Below are 16,007 nucleotides of genomic sequence, written 5' to 3'. Positions count from 1 at the left end.
GGAACTAGGTGTATATTGGAAAAACACTGGCTTTCCTGGCTTTACTCAGATAAAGCAATTTTATTTCCCTGGGATTCACTTTCGTCATATTTATAGCATTGGGCTAGATGTTGCATGATTTTTAGAATAAAATTTGCTTTCACTGATTTGAATAATCAATTAAGAAAACAGTGATACATTTTCCTAATGTTGAATCAGTAGTAACAATATTTTTTTTTTTTTTTTTTTTTTTTTTGAGACGGAGTCTTGCTCTGTCGCCCAGGCTGGAGTGCAGTGGCCGGATCTCAGCTCACTGCAAGCTCCGCCTCCCGGGTTCACGCCATTCTCCTGCCTCAGCCTCCCGAGTAGCTGGGACCACAGGCGCCCGCCACTTCGCCCGGCTAGTTTTTGTATTTTTTAGTAGAGACGGGGTTTCACCGTGTTAGCCAGGATGGTCTCGATCTCCTGACCTCGTGATCCGCCCGTCTCGGCCTCCCAAAGTGCTGGGATTACAGGCTTGAGCCACCGCACCCGGCCAGTAGTAACAAGTTTAAGCCACCCGGAATTTATCATTTTAGTATACCAATTATTTTTTATGTTTCTTTCTACTTTTTATTTTTATACCCACACACATACATATGATATGTATAAAATAGTATCATATAATGAGATCATATGCATCATATAATCATAGTATGATATAACTTTGAATTTGGGTTTTACTTTTTAATATGTCATGGGATTTTTCATGTTGATACATTTTATAACATTAGCTGGATATTATCTGGAGTTAATATTTCAAATATGCTTAAACATTCTGGTTTTTAAAAACTAGTATTACTGACATTGAAGTGTTATTTATTAATTGTAGCTTTCAAAAATTGTGTCCAGTTTTATGTATATTCCCAGGTACACTTGAACATTTTAGTGACTCCTAAAATTTATTATCTCGTTTCCAAAAAGATACTATCATTTATGTTGCCACCAGTAACAGATGCGTGTAGTAATTTTACTATATGGTAGTTTGCACTGAATATTATTTTTAAATAACTTCTTCTAACTTAATAAGTGTCAATTAAAGAATTTTAGAACCTGGAAGTTTATGTAGTTCCCTTCTTTAGAAGGGCAATTTCATGGTATTTAATAGCTTCACTCCAATTTATCATTTAACAGACATGAAATAAAGCAATTTACAAGCATTTACCCACTTACTCATTCTAACAACCCTGCAGGGAGGTGACGTACAATGATCAACTCCATCTTGTAGATGGGGAAACTGAGGTCATGCTAGTTGTCCATGGGCACGTGGCTAGTTAAGTGTCAGAACGAGGTTTTAGACCTGAGGAGCCTGGCTCCAAAGTCCATGTGCTTGACTGCTATGGTATATGTATTGAGCACTTACTATTTGTTCCTCCTGTATGCCAGGTTATGGAACCTTGGGGGATCTGGGGCTCTGGAAAGCCTAGATGAGGATCTTATAGACGCTTAAATGGAGACTTGAGGATTTAGGAGGAGAGAGTGAGGTGAAGTGGTGAGCAGAGCATTCTAGGCAGAAGGAATGGCTTATGCAAATGCCTCAAGGCTAAAAAAAGAACTTTGACAGTAATTCCAGTACTTTGGAAGGCTGAGGTGGAAGGACTGCTTGAGCCCAGGAGTTTGAGACCAGCCTGGGCAATATAGTAAGACCTTGTCACTACTAAAAATGAAAAACTAGCTGGGTGTGGTGGTGCACGCCTGTGGTCCCAGCTACTTAGGAGGCTGAGGTGGGAGTATTGCTTGAGCCCAGAAGGTCAAGGCTTCAGTGAGCCACTAAACTCCAGCCTGGGTGACAGAGCAAGATCTTATCTCAAAAAAAAAAAAAAAATTTAAAGAAAACAAGAACTTTGCCTTTTACTTTCAAAGATTAGAAAGCAGACCCCTCACAGTTGCAGTATCACAGACTGAGGGGAAGTGGGGCACAGAAGGACCGGAAAAGTAGGCAGGGGTCCAGCCAACCAGGGCCCTCCTGCAAGCATCTCAGTTACAGGAGAGTGCAGGTAGACGTAAGATAGGGAGCTGCCTCCAGACAGAGGCGGACTCATTTTGGACAAAAAGCCTCTGACAGAACCTTCCCCAAGTGGAGTTTATTCTGCACACAACAGGAGACAGCAGTAGCTACCTGGAGCATTTCTAAGAATTAATTCATTGGCTCAAGATTTAGGTTAGGAAGGGGCTGATAGATGGCAACCTAGATCACAGTGTATCACGGAGTTTTATTTCAGAGCCAAGAGAAACACATCTTGAAGAGAAGAGCATGAGGGGAGAGCTCTGGCCTGAAAGGGAACTTGACCACACACAGATGCCAAATGTTTAATTGGCATTTTTGAGGTTTATTAGTTTTGCTAGGAAAATATCCCAATTATATTTAGTAACAACGAGAAAGTATTGCCCTAGTAGAAAGTGATAGCTGGTTCATGGAGACATTAATTTAAATTTTGGAATCAGTGGGAGCAGAAGGGCAGAATCACATCATCCTGAAACCTCAAGTCATCACCTAATTTATAAGCACGATAAAGTAAAGCAAACTCTACCAACAGTGATAGGAGGGAAAATGAGAGGGCTCTCCCTTCTCATTTGGGCTTCAGAGGCCTTTTTTGACTTGCTTAGAATACCCTCAGCCTTTGATATCTAGTATTAGAGTAGGCACATAAAGATGGTTGGACTTTTCCATCATGGCAGACTGGGTCCAGTCAGGGCTAGAATAATGGGAGATTGGCTAGTAACAACTCTGATGAATATTGGACTAGCACGTATAAGAAGCAATCACACCTCTGGGATATCGAGCACCCAAGGAAGAGGCTCCCTGCAGGCTGACATGCAGACCCTCTTGAAAGGAGTCTTTATGGTACCAGCGGAACTTGCTGGAAACCAGCCCTCTGGAACTTGCCATAAATCTGCTCTATAGGGTGCTGGGAGAGCTGCTTGTTAGCAGGTATGTCCCTGGAGGCACGGTGCCACAACACCCCCAAGGGAGGTGTTAAAATCTGCTGGCGGCTGGGGGCTGCTGGAGCCCTTCACTGTAAGTGCCCCAGATCACAAAAGCGAAACCCTTTCCTCCCACCATGTTGCTCCATGACCCTCTTCTGGCAAAGTTTCCTGGCCAGCTGGCAAAGGGAAAATACATAAACGGATTGAATCCATAGCAGACAAAAAGGATGAATTTGGAGTTGAGAGGCGTTAACTTGACAACTGGCCCAAGCTTCATAAAAGAAGCCCTGTAAGCAGAGCAAAGACTTATGATGCTTCTCTCTAGAGCATGTAACAGAGTATTAATGGAAACCCAGTCTCCCAATGGACTTACGACGGAAAAAGTCCCTGGATTGTTTTTTTAAATTGAGTTATAGAAGTTCTTTATATATTCTAGATATAAGTTCTTTATATTGCACTTATTTTCTCCCAGTCTGTACTGTGACTTTTTTATTCTCTTAAAGCTGTTGTTTTCTTTGAGATGGAGTCTTGCTCTGTCACCCAGGCTGGAGTGTAGTGGTGTAACCTTGGCTCACTACAACCTCCGCCTCCAGGGTTCAAGAGATTCTCCCACCTCAGCCTCCTGAGTAACTGGGATTACAGGCGCCTGCCACCACACCTGGCTAATTTTTGTATTTTTAGTAGAGATGGGGTTTCACCATGTTGGTCAGTCTGATCTCGAACTCCTGACCTCAGGTGATCCACCCACCTCAGCCTCCCAAAGTGCTGGGATTACAGGCGTCAGTCACCGCGCCCAACCTTTATGGTATCTTTTGATGAGCAGAAATCTCCATGTTTTACAGTCTACCTGGAAACAACACAAATGATAGCTCTGGTTTACTTATCTTTTCTATTATTTTCTCTGTATTATTAGAGTCACAGTCTCACCTATTGTACAAAGATAACTCAAAATTCAATGACTAAGATAAAAGTTGATTTCTCTTGCATGTAACAGTACAGATATGAGTGGTCCAGGGCTAATGAGCTAATTGGCTTTAAAAATCACTCCTGTCCTATCAGCTGCATCTGCAGCTATCAGGAAGGCAGAGAGAAACCAGGACATGCAGCTTGGTCTTTAGGGAGATTATGCAAATCAATTCCACCCCTATGTCATTGACCCAGGCATAGTTACATGTGCCACGTCTGGGGAGGCTGGAGAATACCGCCTCATGGAGCAGGCGGCTACATGCCAGGTGTAACTTGGGTGGGGGCTGGGGGTGTGTGACTAAAAAGAATAAATGGATACTTGGGAGCATCCTGATACCACTTAATGACATCTTTGAGGTGACAGCATATTTTTGTCACAAATATTATGAATTTTTCTTCTTTTTTAAAAAATCTCTAAGTCTATTATGAATTTCTTCCAGGTTTTAAATTAATATAATTGTAAAATTTTGTATAGGAGAATTCCTTAAAATTATTTTTTGTCTTGTAGTAAGTTAATTGCTCCACTACATTAAAGTACAGGATATTTTTCTTTTTTTTTTCTCTTCAGTTCTTTTTACAGTTAGAGCCTAAAGCATTTATAGTTTTTTTAAATGCACTAACTTAGTCACAGTGAATATCCTTCAAGGTTAAATTGTTCCATCATTTGCATTGTCTTCTTCGTGTGAAACGGTACAATTTTAAATGCATTTAGAATTGGAATTTACAGTGGGCTTGGTCTTAACGGTGTGCACAGGAGGTGCGTAGATGCTCATGTTTTCCTTTGTGTTTTATCTTAAAGTCATACCATTTTTTTTTTGGCTGGGTTTGTAGAGCTGGTTCCAAAGAAAGCACAAACAGACTAATGTAGATAAACATGTTTACCCGACCCTTTAACCAAATTTTAAGAATTTTTTACAACTAACAAAGATGAGGTTGTTTTTAGATAATTGAATCAGATTTTATTTTTGGCTGAAGCATCACTCTTTGATTGTTCAAAAATGCATTCTAGCCCCAGTAAGCTTTCCATCCATTCGTTCAATAAATACTCGTTTGGTGTCTACTGTGTGGCCAGCTCTGAGTAGGCAGTAGTGAGCAAGACAGAGAAGGTCCTTCTGTTACAGAGCTGACTTTCCCTTCACCAGAGAACGCTGGTCACTTATAATCTAGCTGGTCACCTGACCTTCAAAAGCTCTTGCCAACTCATATCCTCCAACCATAATAGTACTCAGAGATTGCGAATGTTGACTCAAGCGCGTCCTTTCACTTTGTCAGTCAGAAAAATACCTTTACTTCAGTTTGACTTGTTTGCCCACCTTGCCATTTCTTGTTACTGCTCTCTGTCTGAGAGAGACCTTCTGTTGTGTAGAGATAGTTTCTTGTTGCTCTCCTCTATCTGAGGGATATGTTCTATAGCGATATCTTCTAAGCTGGTGTGGAACTTACAGTATGAATAGGATGAATAATTACCAGATGTTGTCCAAAGCCTCATCGTGGATTGGAGTTCTTACATCAGCGAGAGTTAGACTGTCATATTTTTTAAAACTTTACAAAAATGTTGCTTCGAATGGTGATAAACTTGTGGCCCAGTTAGTTTTATTCCTTCAGTCCTAAGGTTGAATGGAATGGCATCCATTTGAGGAAGTAGCTCAACAGTCTTCATTTATACATTAGGTTCTATACCTATGAGGTTAGAAAAGAATGACCATGAACCCCCTACATTAGCTACATTGTCTTCTTGGAAACTTTTGGCGGCTGCCAAGTCAAAAATAGGGTTTAAGAATTCCACAGTATTAGCAAAAAACACAGCTGGGGCTGAGATGCCTCATCCGTTCCTATTGCTTCCCCCAAAGTACAAATAAATAACTGCTGGCATTTTTATTGCAAATATTTCTTATTTAAAAAATAGCCTCAGACATTTTTTGTGTAAATAAAATCACAATTTCTTCTGATATTTTTATATGAGTAAAAATTGCAGAACTTAGAGAATGCACAAGGGATGAGAAAAAGGGGCCTTGAGTAGCTGAAGAGAGAAAAAGGAACTGGGAATGACCCAAGGGTAAATAAGTACATTTGCTTCCAAGAGAATTCCAAGCAGAGATACTGAAGAGTTGTTAACAGAGTTTATTTTTAAACTGCCAGAAATTGCTAGAATTGAGTCAAATGACTAAAGATGGGAGATGGGCTAAGAACTTAATGTGGGCATCAGTGGGCTCCTGAGACTGACCAAAAAGTGAGTGACTCACAATCAGGGTCCTTAAATGACAGAATCATTGCTGTGAAGGGTCAAGAATTTTTCACAGCAGTGACATGTGGGGTTTTAAAAATGCAGATATCTCTCCATCTCAATATTTTGTAACTGTCCTTTCCATCTGAGTAATGTTGAAGTATTATAATACTTACATAGTTAACCCAGCACAAATGTATCGTTCTACTCACAGTATAGGTGATATGTTTTTTTCATCCACCAAGCATCTTTTTAAGGCTATTCAGGGAAGCCAGCAGCCTCCTTTACATGGAGAAAAACCACCTTAAGCAGTAACTAAGAGTGTCATTGTCAAATTTCCAACAGGAAGAGCAGAGACAAAAATGGGAGAGAAAGAAGAAAAAGGGACAAATGAGCAAGTGAGTGCTCATTGTCAGCAAGATGAGGTCAGAGGCTAAACAGAGGGAGAAACTGACAAATGCTGCAGGCTGTGTACTTCCCAGTTATGAATCTTAAAAACAGGTACCTCTGCTACACTTTAGGTTCAGACAACCAAATTGGAGTCATCAGTTTCTCTAAAGGAGGGTGTGGAGGATGCTGGATGTATAAGTCAGGGTTCTTGGTTATAGGCAATAGAATCTACCTCTTTTACCTCTTTCTTAGTACCTAGAGGCAACTCACATCATTGAAGGAAGGCTAGTGGACTAGACTTGGATAACAGTGGAAACCAAGACAATCAGGAAATCCAAGAAGCTGAGAGACCGGGACTATCTTTTGAGCAGCAGCAGTCACGGCCGCCGCTGCCTCAGCAGGATGCCATCTGCTGCTACTGCCGGATAGCATTATCTGCTCCAGATTCAGTCCCAAGAAAAGCATCTGAATGACTAGCTCTAAGGTCAGGTCAATGCCAGCAGATGGAGAATGGCCCCCTTTGGCATTCACAGTGGGAAAGGCATCGCACTAACTTCACACATGGTGGCAATTTTCCCTGACTACTATGTGGGCTGGGTGCTGAGCTGGTGGCATGTCCAAAATGACATGTCCAGTATACTAGGATCAGGTAAATGTGACTCTGAAGGATCCCAGAGGTTCTGGCTGTGGGTTACCACAGGCTGTGGCCTTAGAGCAGCCATGGAGAGGCCATGAGAATGTGACTTGTTTCTTGCTAATAGTCTGAAGTGGCAGAGAGGATTAGAGAAGAGTGACTGTCACAGTCTTCACTTCTTTTGTCTGTTTAGCCTCTGATCTCATCTTGAGGGACGATGAGGCTGGCTGGAGGGGTAGCCTGGACCATTAAAGCCCACACCCAGAGCTGAAATATTGGCTTATGGAGTCTATGACCACCCTTATTTTCAAGCGTCCATCATCTGGGAGAGACACTTTTTCAGGAGAGTTCAATTTTACTTTTTAAAGCATACCGTTTTTTTTCTTCCATAAAGTCATGAAATTTAAAGTCATGCTGAGGTCTGAACCTGGTTATAGTCTTTATTTCTTTTATTTAGTTTTTGGGGTTCGTGGATGCAAGCTTGACTCAGGAGAAATGAAAAACAGGCAGCTGCAGCATGAAATTCAGGATAAGCCATAGATTAAAAGGTATAAAGGTTAAAAGTTGATGAAGCTGAGAAGGAGGCTTCCTAACTTTTTAATTTTTTTGGAGGTATAAATTACATACCATGCAATTCACCCATTTAATGTGTGCAATTCAATATTTTTTAGTATATTTACAGAATTGTGCAACCAACACCACATTCAAATGTTAAACATTTTCGCCACCTTAAAAAGAAACCCTGTATCCATCAGAAGCCATTTCTCATTTTCCCCCATCTGTCCCCACTTCTGCTTTACCTCACTAAGGAGCTACTAACCTACTTTGTATCTCTTCCGGATATTTCACGTAAATGGAATCATACAATATGTGGCCTTCTGTGTCTGGCCACTTAGCATCATGCTTTCAAGGGTCATCCATACTGAGCATGAATCTTTTCTATTTTCTTCAGTACTGGGAGTAGAATTACGAAGTCTTATGGGAACTGTATATTTAACCATTTAAGAAACCAACAGCCTGTTTTCCATGGCAGTGGCACTTTGTCACATTCCCACCAGCAGTGTCTGGTTGGGGAGGCGGTCCTGGTTTCTTCACACCCGGTCAGCACTTGTGATCTGTTGGATGGCAACTGTGGGTGTGAAGGGCATCTCTGGGTATGGTTGTGACTTCCATTTCTCTCATGGCTGAGGCAGAGCATCTTTTCATGTGCTTATTGGCCATTTCTATATTGTCTTTGTTAAAATGCCTATTCAGATCCTTTGCTCATTTTTAAATTGGATTATTTGTCAGTTTTTTTATTGAGTTGTCAGTGTCCTTTACGTATTCTAACTACAAGTCCCTTCTCAGATATGTGACCTTCAAATATTTTTTCCATTCTGTGGTTCATCATTGATAGTATCCATTTGTCTATTCTTTCTTTTGTTGCTTGTGCTTTTTGCTTGTTGTTCGTTCGTTTGGTTTGAAACAGGGTCTGTCAGACCCTATGGCTCACAAAGACACCCCATAGGCTCACAGAGGAGCTGGCTACCAAATTCTGTCACTCAGGCTGGAGTGCAGTGGCCCCATTTTGGCTTACTGAAACCTCTGCCTCTGGGCTCAAGCAATCTTCCCACCTCAGTATCCTGAGTAACTGAGATTACAGGTGCATGCCACCATGCCCCATGCCTAGCTAATTTTTGTATTTTTTGTAGAAATAGGATCTCACTATGTTGTCCAGGCTGGTCTTGAATTCCTGGGCTCAAGCGATCTGCCCACCCCAGCCTCCCAAGGTTATGGATGTATAGGTGTGAGCCATCACACCCAGCCTGCTTGTGCTTTTGAAATATAAGGAGGCTTTGCCTAACTCGAGGTCACAAAGATTTACTCCTATATTTTCTTCTAAGAGTTGTACAATCTTAGCCATTATATTTAGATCTGTGCTTTCTTTTAATTTTTGTGTATGATGTGAAGAATGGGTTCTTAACACTTCTGAAGCTGCAATAATTGATGTTTGGTGGCAGCACATGAAGAAAGAGTGAAGAACGTAGATTTATTGTCTTTCTCAGTTTGGACTACATTTTCCAAGAGGCCATCCTCAACTCTTGAGTTCTTTCCATCTCCCCTAAATATTTTTGGCTGTTGAATATTAAAGTTGCTATGGCTTTCAACAGATCTTAATTCATTGCTTACATGTAATGCACAAGGAATTGTTTAGAGTGGTAACCCCTACATATCCATGATAAACTATTTGATTAGTTATATTTCACATTACACGAAATAATCTGTACTGCCTTAAGTTGTGTTTTACGGGTGAGCAAGCTGTTTTGTATAACAGTGATTATAATAATACTGGAGGGAAAACCTACCTCAGTGTCATTGCTATTTGTTCCCTGAGTCCTTATCTATTAAATTTGGAGCCAATAAAGTAAGGAACATGCTGAGGCAAACTTCTAGGAAAAAAAAAATATCTTTGCCCTTGCAGGAGTATCTGGTTTTGATGCAGTTGAGGAACACAGACCTGGCACAAGCTTTGCCCATTACAGAGAGACTCTGTGGCCTCGACTGGTTTCTCAAGTCTCTAGGAAGTTTGAACTTTAGCTGGAGTTTGACTCAAAGGCTTGTGGATACTCTTGTTCTGAGATGTTCTGGGCAGATACTTCAAAATAGATTTCTCTTAATTCCCCTTTTGGTCAGTTGTTCAGGTCAGAGGGTTCAGGCAACCAAGCTTGAGTCCTCACTTATTTTACCAAACCAACCATGAAAGTTGATCAATTCCTAACAGCTCTGTCACCAGTTCTCACTATACCTTCCTACCCAGATCAAGTCTGCAGTCCAGGGTCACCCCTTCACCCCATCCTTTCTGTAGCCCCAAAGCCTAATCGAGAGGAAGTATTCACTAAGTCTTTGTTGATGATCTTTGTTCCACCATATTTACACAACTTCGCAATGGTATAAATAGGATTCACTCCTCCCTCTCAGGGTAGAAATTCTAATAAAAGAATAATCCATGGAAGTTGGGTGCAGTGGTTCATGCCTGTAATCCCAGCACTTTGGGAGGCCAAGGCCGGCGGATCACCTGAGGTCAGGAGTTTGAGATCAGCCTGACCAACATGGAGAAACCCCGTCTCTACTAAAAATACAAAATTAGCTGGTCATGGTGGCATATACCTGTAATCCCAGCTACTTGGGAGACTGAGGCAGGAGAATTGCTTGAACCCAGAAGGCAGAGGTTGCAGTGAGCCGAGATCATGCCATTGCACTCCAACCTGGGCAACAAGAGTGAATCCCTGTCTCAAAAAAAAAAAAAAAAAAAAAAAAAAAGAATAGTCCGTGGAAAAGAAGGCAGCCTTTCTCCAGGGGCACAGCCTTGCAGGTGTGGAGGTGACTGGGTTAGCACTTCTCCGAACAGTGGGTAAGAGGTGAGATGAGGTAGGGAATTATCTCACCAGGGTTCAATTCTTGGTTTTGGTGCGGATCTTTCTGAAGGACATTGGGGTCCACACCGTGGAATTCTTTCTCATCTCCAGTAAGAAATCTGTCACTTCAGTATTCCACTCTTGTATCCTACCCTCTGATCTAGTCTTCCTGTTACCCTCGGGCCCGTGGCCTCACTCCCAACACACAGGTCTTTGACCTTCACTCCTTTGAGTTTTCTTGCTTCCCCATCAATCTTCTCTCTGGGGCTCCCTTTATCCTCTACCTGATTTGCATCCCACAAATGGCGTTGTTCCCTCTGGTCACCACTGCTCTGGCCAAACCTTCTCTCTGCTGACTGCATCTATTGCTGTGAGCTGATTGCTCTCCAGTGTCTCCATCTCCTGAGGTGTGCTTCACACCACTGCTAGAAGAGCTGCCATGCATGTGCCTGGGTGAGGTGAAGTGGGGAGTGGGCTTGAAATCCAGCCCTCATTCCACTCATCATTTTGGGCTTGGCAGAGCTATGTCTGCCTAGAGAGAATACCTTCCTCTAATTGGCACGAAGACACCCTATGGGCTCACAGAGGAGGTCGCTACCAAATTGACCTTTCTAAAATAGCTGACCATCTCATTCCTCTGTATAATACCTTTTAGTGGGTCCTGTCAGCTAAAAGCCAAACTCCTTAGCATGGAATGCAAGCAAACCCTCTAAGACCTAGCCTGCTTGTCCCACCAGCATTTTAATGAGGGTGATCATATGATTCATTGTCCAAAGTATTCCTTTCAGAATACTTCTGAAAAGAAGGAAAAGCTATTACTGATTATGACAGGGCAATCCACTACAGTGCCTGGGCACTTATTTGTAACCTACCATTTCACACCTTGCATTCATTCACTGTGGTAGTACCAACACACTGGTAGTTTTCTATATATACCTTGTTATTTCCAGATTAAGAGGTTTTGACAGAGTTATTTTGACAACCTTGTTGCGAATCTGAGGACATTTTGATTCCTTTTTTTCTGATTAAACATTAAAAGATGAAATCAACACATCCTCAAGTCAAAATCCCAAGTCCAAAATGATCATAGCCTAAACAATGATATTAAAACATCTAATTTACATTATTCTATGCTCTGGTTACTTGACTGTGGTATTAATACTTTATTGCTTAGAACTTCTATTCCCTTTTCCCCATTTTCCTACCTTTCCTGGCTTATTTCCACTTATTGTTCAAGATATCTCAAGGACTTTTTCTTCCAATTACCTTTCCCTGATATTTCCTGACTGGGCTCAGTGCCCATCGTCTTGTTCCCACAGCAACCTGTATACATTTTTTATTATACCAAAAAAAAAAAAATTGTGTTGAAGTCATCTGTTCAGGCCTGCCTTGCTTACAAGACTATTAGGTCCTCAAGGCAGGAACCCTGTCTTATTAATTGTTTTATCCTCAGTGCCCAGCACAGCACTTCACAAATAACAGAATCTTAATAAATATTCCTTTACATAGACTAATTTGATCTCCTTGTAATATGAAGTGAAACGTGCCTGCCCCTTATTTCCTGGGGAATTTTTTAGGGTACTAGTGATGATTTATACCTACTTGGAGCCTTCAGGACGTTGACTTTTGGCATGTTAAAGTTGTAAAGCCTTTTTTTTTAATACCGTAGAATCATATAAAAAGAAAATACACATGCATAATATTCACATGTTTTGCCAAAAGTGTGAACAGTGATGTGTTAAACTTTAGTTTTTCCATGCCATAAAGATACGAGGGTATAGAAGAGTAATTCTTGTTTAATGCAATGAAGGATCATACAATCCATTAAATAATAATACTCCATTCTTGCCTTATTTTCTTTCTTTTTTCTTTCTTTTTTTGAGATGGAGTCTTGCTCTGTTGCCAGGCTGGAGTACAGTGGCGTGATCTTGGCTCACTGCAAACTCCGCCTCCTGGGATCAAGCGATTCTCCTGCCTCAGCCTCCCGAGTTGCTGGGACTACTGGTGTGCACCACCACACCGGACTAATTTTTGTATTTTTAGTAGAGACAAGGTTTCACCATGTTGGCCAGGATGGTCTTGATCTCTTGACCTCGTGATCCACCCGCTTCAGTCTCCCAAAGTGCTGATATTGCAGGCATGAGCCACTGTGCTAGGCCTCTTGCCTTATTTTCTAAGCTCTCTGGATTTGGCATTTTGAGTGAAGGTGATCAATGTTATCCTAATGTTATGTGTTTGTTTTACAAGCCTAATGTCTTCTGTTTCCATTTCTCTAGAATGTTTTGGACGTTTAAAGAATGGTTCTGGTTGGAAAGATTCTGGCTTCCTCCAACAATAAAGTGGTCAGATCTTGAGGATCATGATGGACTCGTCTATGTAAAACCTTCTCATTTATACATGACAATTCCATATGCTTTTCTCTTGCTGATTATCAGACGTGTATTTGAAAAGTAAGTAGTACTTTAGTCTTTCCTTCTCATTCCCCCTCTTTGCTCTAACACTAGAATAATACAGTCTTAGGCTTAGTGAGATCCTTAAAGAATCTATTGTTCAGAGGTTGTCACTAATGGGCCACAGATTCTTGGGATGAATTAATGTAATCAGATGCACTCCAAATGTTATTTAAAGGCTGAACAACAAAAAATTAGAAACATGGATCCCATTGAGTGCTTTAGTTTTATAACGAAGAAAATCAAGATCAAGAGAGGTTGCAGACCACAGAGCTCATTTGACAATATGGGAACCCAGTTCATCTTCTACTCTTCCATGGTGTCCAACAATGCACATGCATTCCCGGGAAGGTTGGGCTAGAAGAGTCTATGACTCAGGAGGCATTATCATTCTCAAATGCCTATAAAATAACAAAAATGGCTCATTAAAGACTAAACCAAATATTGCTATATGGTACAGTTTATTTTAAAGGTTTATTTCGAGGTTTAATAGCTGCCCTTCATTCTAAAGTGCAAGGAAATCAAAGAGAAAAACTATCAGTTTGCTTTCTCAGAAAAAGTAAACTTATTTTTTTCTTGATTTAATTTAAATGGATATTATTTCCAGCCTTTTTATTAAAATTGTACTAGTGTTATGATAACAGTAGATAAATGTTCATCTATAATCTCTGTAGTTGACTCTATTTCAAAAAGCTGTTATTAGCACATTAATTCATTTGGAGCAAAGAGAATATTCAAATGTCAAGAGTTGGAAAAACTTGAGACAAAATCTGATAGAGATCGTTTTGCCAAGACTAACTGTAATGCAGATCATATGTTTATAACCATTTGCAGGGTTCTTATCTTGAGAGTTAGTTTGACCAACTCTGTTTAATGAACTCTTGAAAAAGTTTTTGTACAACAACAGCTTCACTGGGGCCAACAGTGTGCTATTCCTACTGGGAGGAAGAGAAAGCCCCTGGATACCACTAAACCCTGGCTGAGAACATTTGAAAATGTACTTCTTTTCTGACAGTTAATTCTACTTTTTACTCACATATTTGGATGTGTCAAGAATGCATAAATAAAGTAGAACTTCAAAATTAGCAAATTACTATCCTGAAATACTAGCTGTTCTTGCATTGTTTCCGGTGATCTGTGAATTTGGCATCCAGGCCTATTACTTATTTCCATTACAGATTTCCTACTTTTTGGTGGACAGCTCCATTTTTCACAGTTTGGCCAGGACTGTGAGCCAGAAAAATCTTTAGGTTGCCAAAGCAGCACAGCTGTGGAGGACCAGCTTGTTACGTCCCTGTCTTGGCCTCTCCAACAATAATCAGGAAGGAATCCAACCCTCTCTTAATTCCTAGGACCATTGTTACTTCTTCTCAAGGGATTAACTGTAGTCTATATTCTCTATTCTATCTCCTTATAACTTCAGTTCCCAATAACTCACTCTCAGCTTTTTCCATTGTGGTGCTACAGAAAACTATGTGTTGCTTCACTAATGCCATATCTCTGTTAATGCCATAGAAGAAAGGAAAATTTAACGGGGAGAGAGGTCATACTTTTTGAAGTATAAGTTTATATTTTTTTCCAGAGCTTTTATATCATTAGTGGGAGATTGAACCACTTATATCATAAATAAAATATCACTTATACCTTACATTTGAATAGGAGCTTATAGTTTAAGAGCTACATAAAATCACAAATGGTGTGGTCTCAGTCTGCATGTGTGGAAATGAGAGGTAAATGACCTGGCCAAGGTCACACAGTTAACATGGGACTTGAACTCCTGAGCTCAGATTTAGGGTTGTTGGTTTTTTATTTTCTGACTGTTTCAGTAATTCTTAGACTTTCACAGTGAAAGACTCCTGATGGCAGAAGAGAGTACACAAATGTCTCTTGGGAATACAGAAAGCAAGCTTAAAGAGATAATAGCAAACACAAAAATTTCTGAGCTATTTTAAAAATTCATGTAAATATAACCATATGTTTCAGCATATCCTGATAGATTTAACACAAGAAAGCGTCTTTCTTTTGTCCTAGACTGTATTTGTGCTACATCTTCTCATTCTATGAAGTGACCAAGATTTGTGATTTGACTGGTTCATTATTGTCCTTTAGAACTAGCCAAGAACTATTTAAGATCAGAAATTAATGTTTCTTCCTAGAAAATCAAGAAGAGAGAGACAGACAGATGAGAAACAAAGAAGCAGATAATTTGAAAGTAACTGACATTTACTTTGTATTTAAGATTTTCTTTCCTTGAAAGTTTTAGTTTGTGGCTTATGTTTTGTTTTTTGTTTTTTGTGTGTGTGGCTAATGTTTCGATTTTTATTTTGTCCAGACTACTAGTTTCTAATTAGTTTATCTTGTATGCATTCTTTTATGTGTCTGAAGTATGATTTGAAGGAGACCTAAGCTGCTCAAATATCAACACTTGTATAATAAACACATTATCTCAGATTAAATCATGGTCCCAGAAGAGTCCAAGGCAGGGGTGCAGGTGGTAGAATCAGAAGGTCACATTTTTATTATTGTTGTTACTTAAAAATACACAAATATATTCCCCACCCTAGCAATATAAGGTCATGATGGGGCAGTATGTCCATCATTCTTTGAAGGAAGGTAGGGTAGATGGAGTAACCTATCTGTAGCGACTTACATAAATTGAAAAAGTATTGTTACTAACTGTCCCAACTGGAAATAGTCTTAAAACATACACATTAGACTTTTTCATCTGAGATCTACTTTGCTCCCAATATTTTGTTCTCACATAAAAAACAAACAAACAAACAAACAAAAAACCTCTGGAAAATTCTACTCACAGAACCTCTGAATCCTTAGGAACTGGGAATCAATCTTATGCCAATAGGCTATTTTATCTATTTAGGAGAAGTATTTAAATGTAACATGCCTAATATCTGCCTAGGGAAACATTCCTTTTATTCTATTAAAAATATTAAAAATAAAGGGAGATCTGGGATGTCTAGGCTTTTGGCTCCCAGGTAACTGAT

The 16,007-nt window shown here is 40.1% G+C and overlaps 1 protein-coding gene across 2 annotated transcripts in view; it reads left to right on the top strand.

Annotated features, from left to right (window-relative positions):
- Positions 1–16,007, top strand: part of CERS3 (ceramide synthase 3) — a 135,526-nt gene that overhangs the window by 29,001 nt on the left and 90,518 nt on the right. Inside the window, exons 1-2 of one of the 2 annotated variants that reach the window (XM_025392217.1) lie at positions 10,971–10,996; positions 12,832–13,005. In XM_025392217.1, the coding sequence (XP_025248002.1) occupies positions 12,833–13,005 (173 nt within the window). In that variant the 5' untranslated portion in view covers positions 10,971–10,996; position 12,832. Of the gene's footprint in view, positions 1–10,970; positions 10,997–12,831; positions 13,006–16,007 lie in introns of those variants that run through there. The other variant, XM_025392216.1, reaches the window with a different exon arrangement.

Source organism: Theropithecus gelada, chromosome 7b (genome assembly GCF_003255815.1).
Source record: "Theropithecus gelada isolate Dixy chromosome 7b, Tgel_1.0, whole genome shotgun sequence".
Taxonomy (NCBI): domain Eukaryota; kingdom Metazoa; phylum Chordata; class Mammalia; order Primates; family Cercopithecidae; genus Theropithecus; species Theropithecus gelada.
This window is presented reverse-complemented; position numbering and strand designations above follow the sequence as displayed.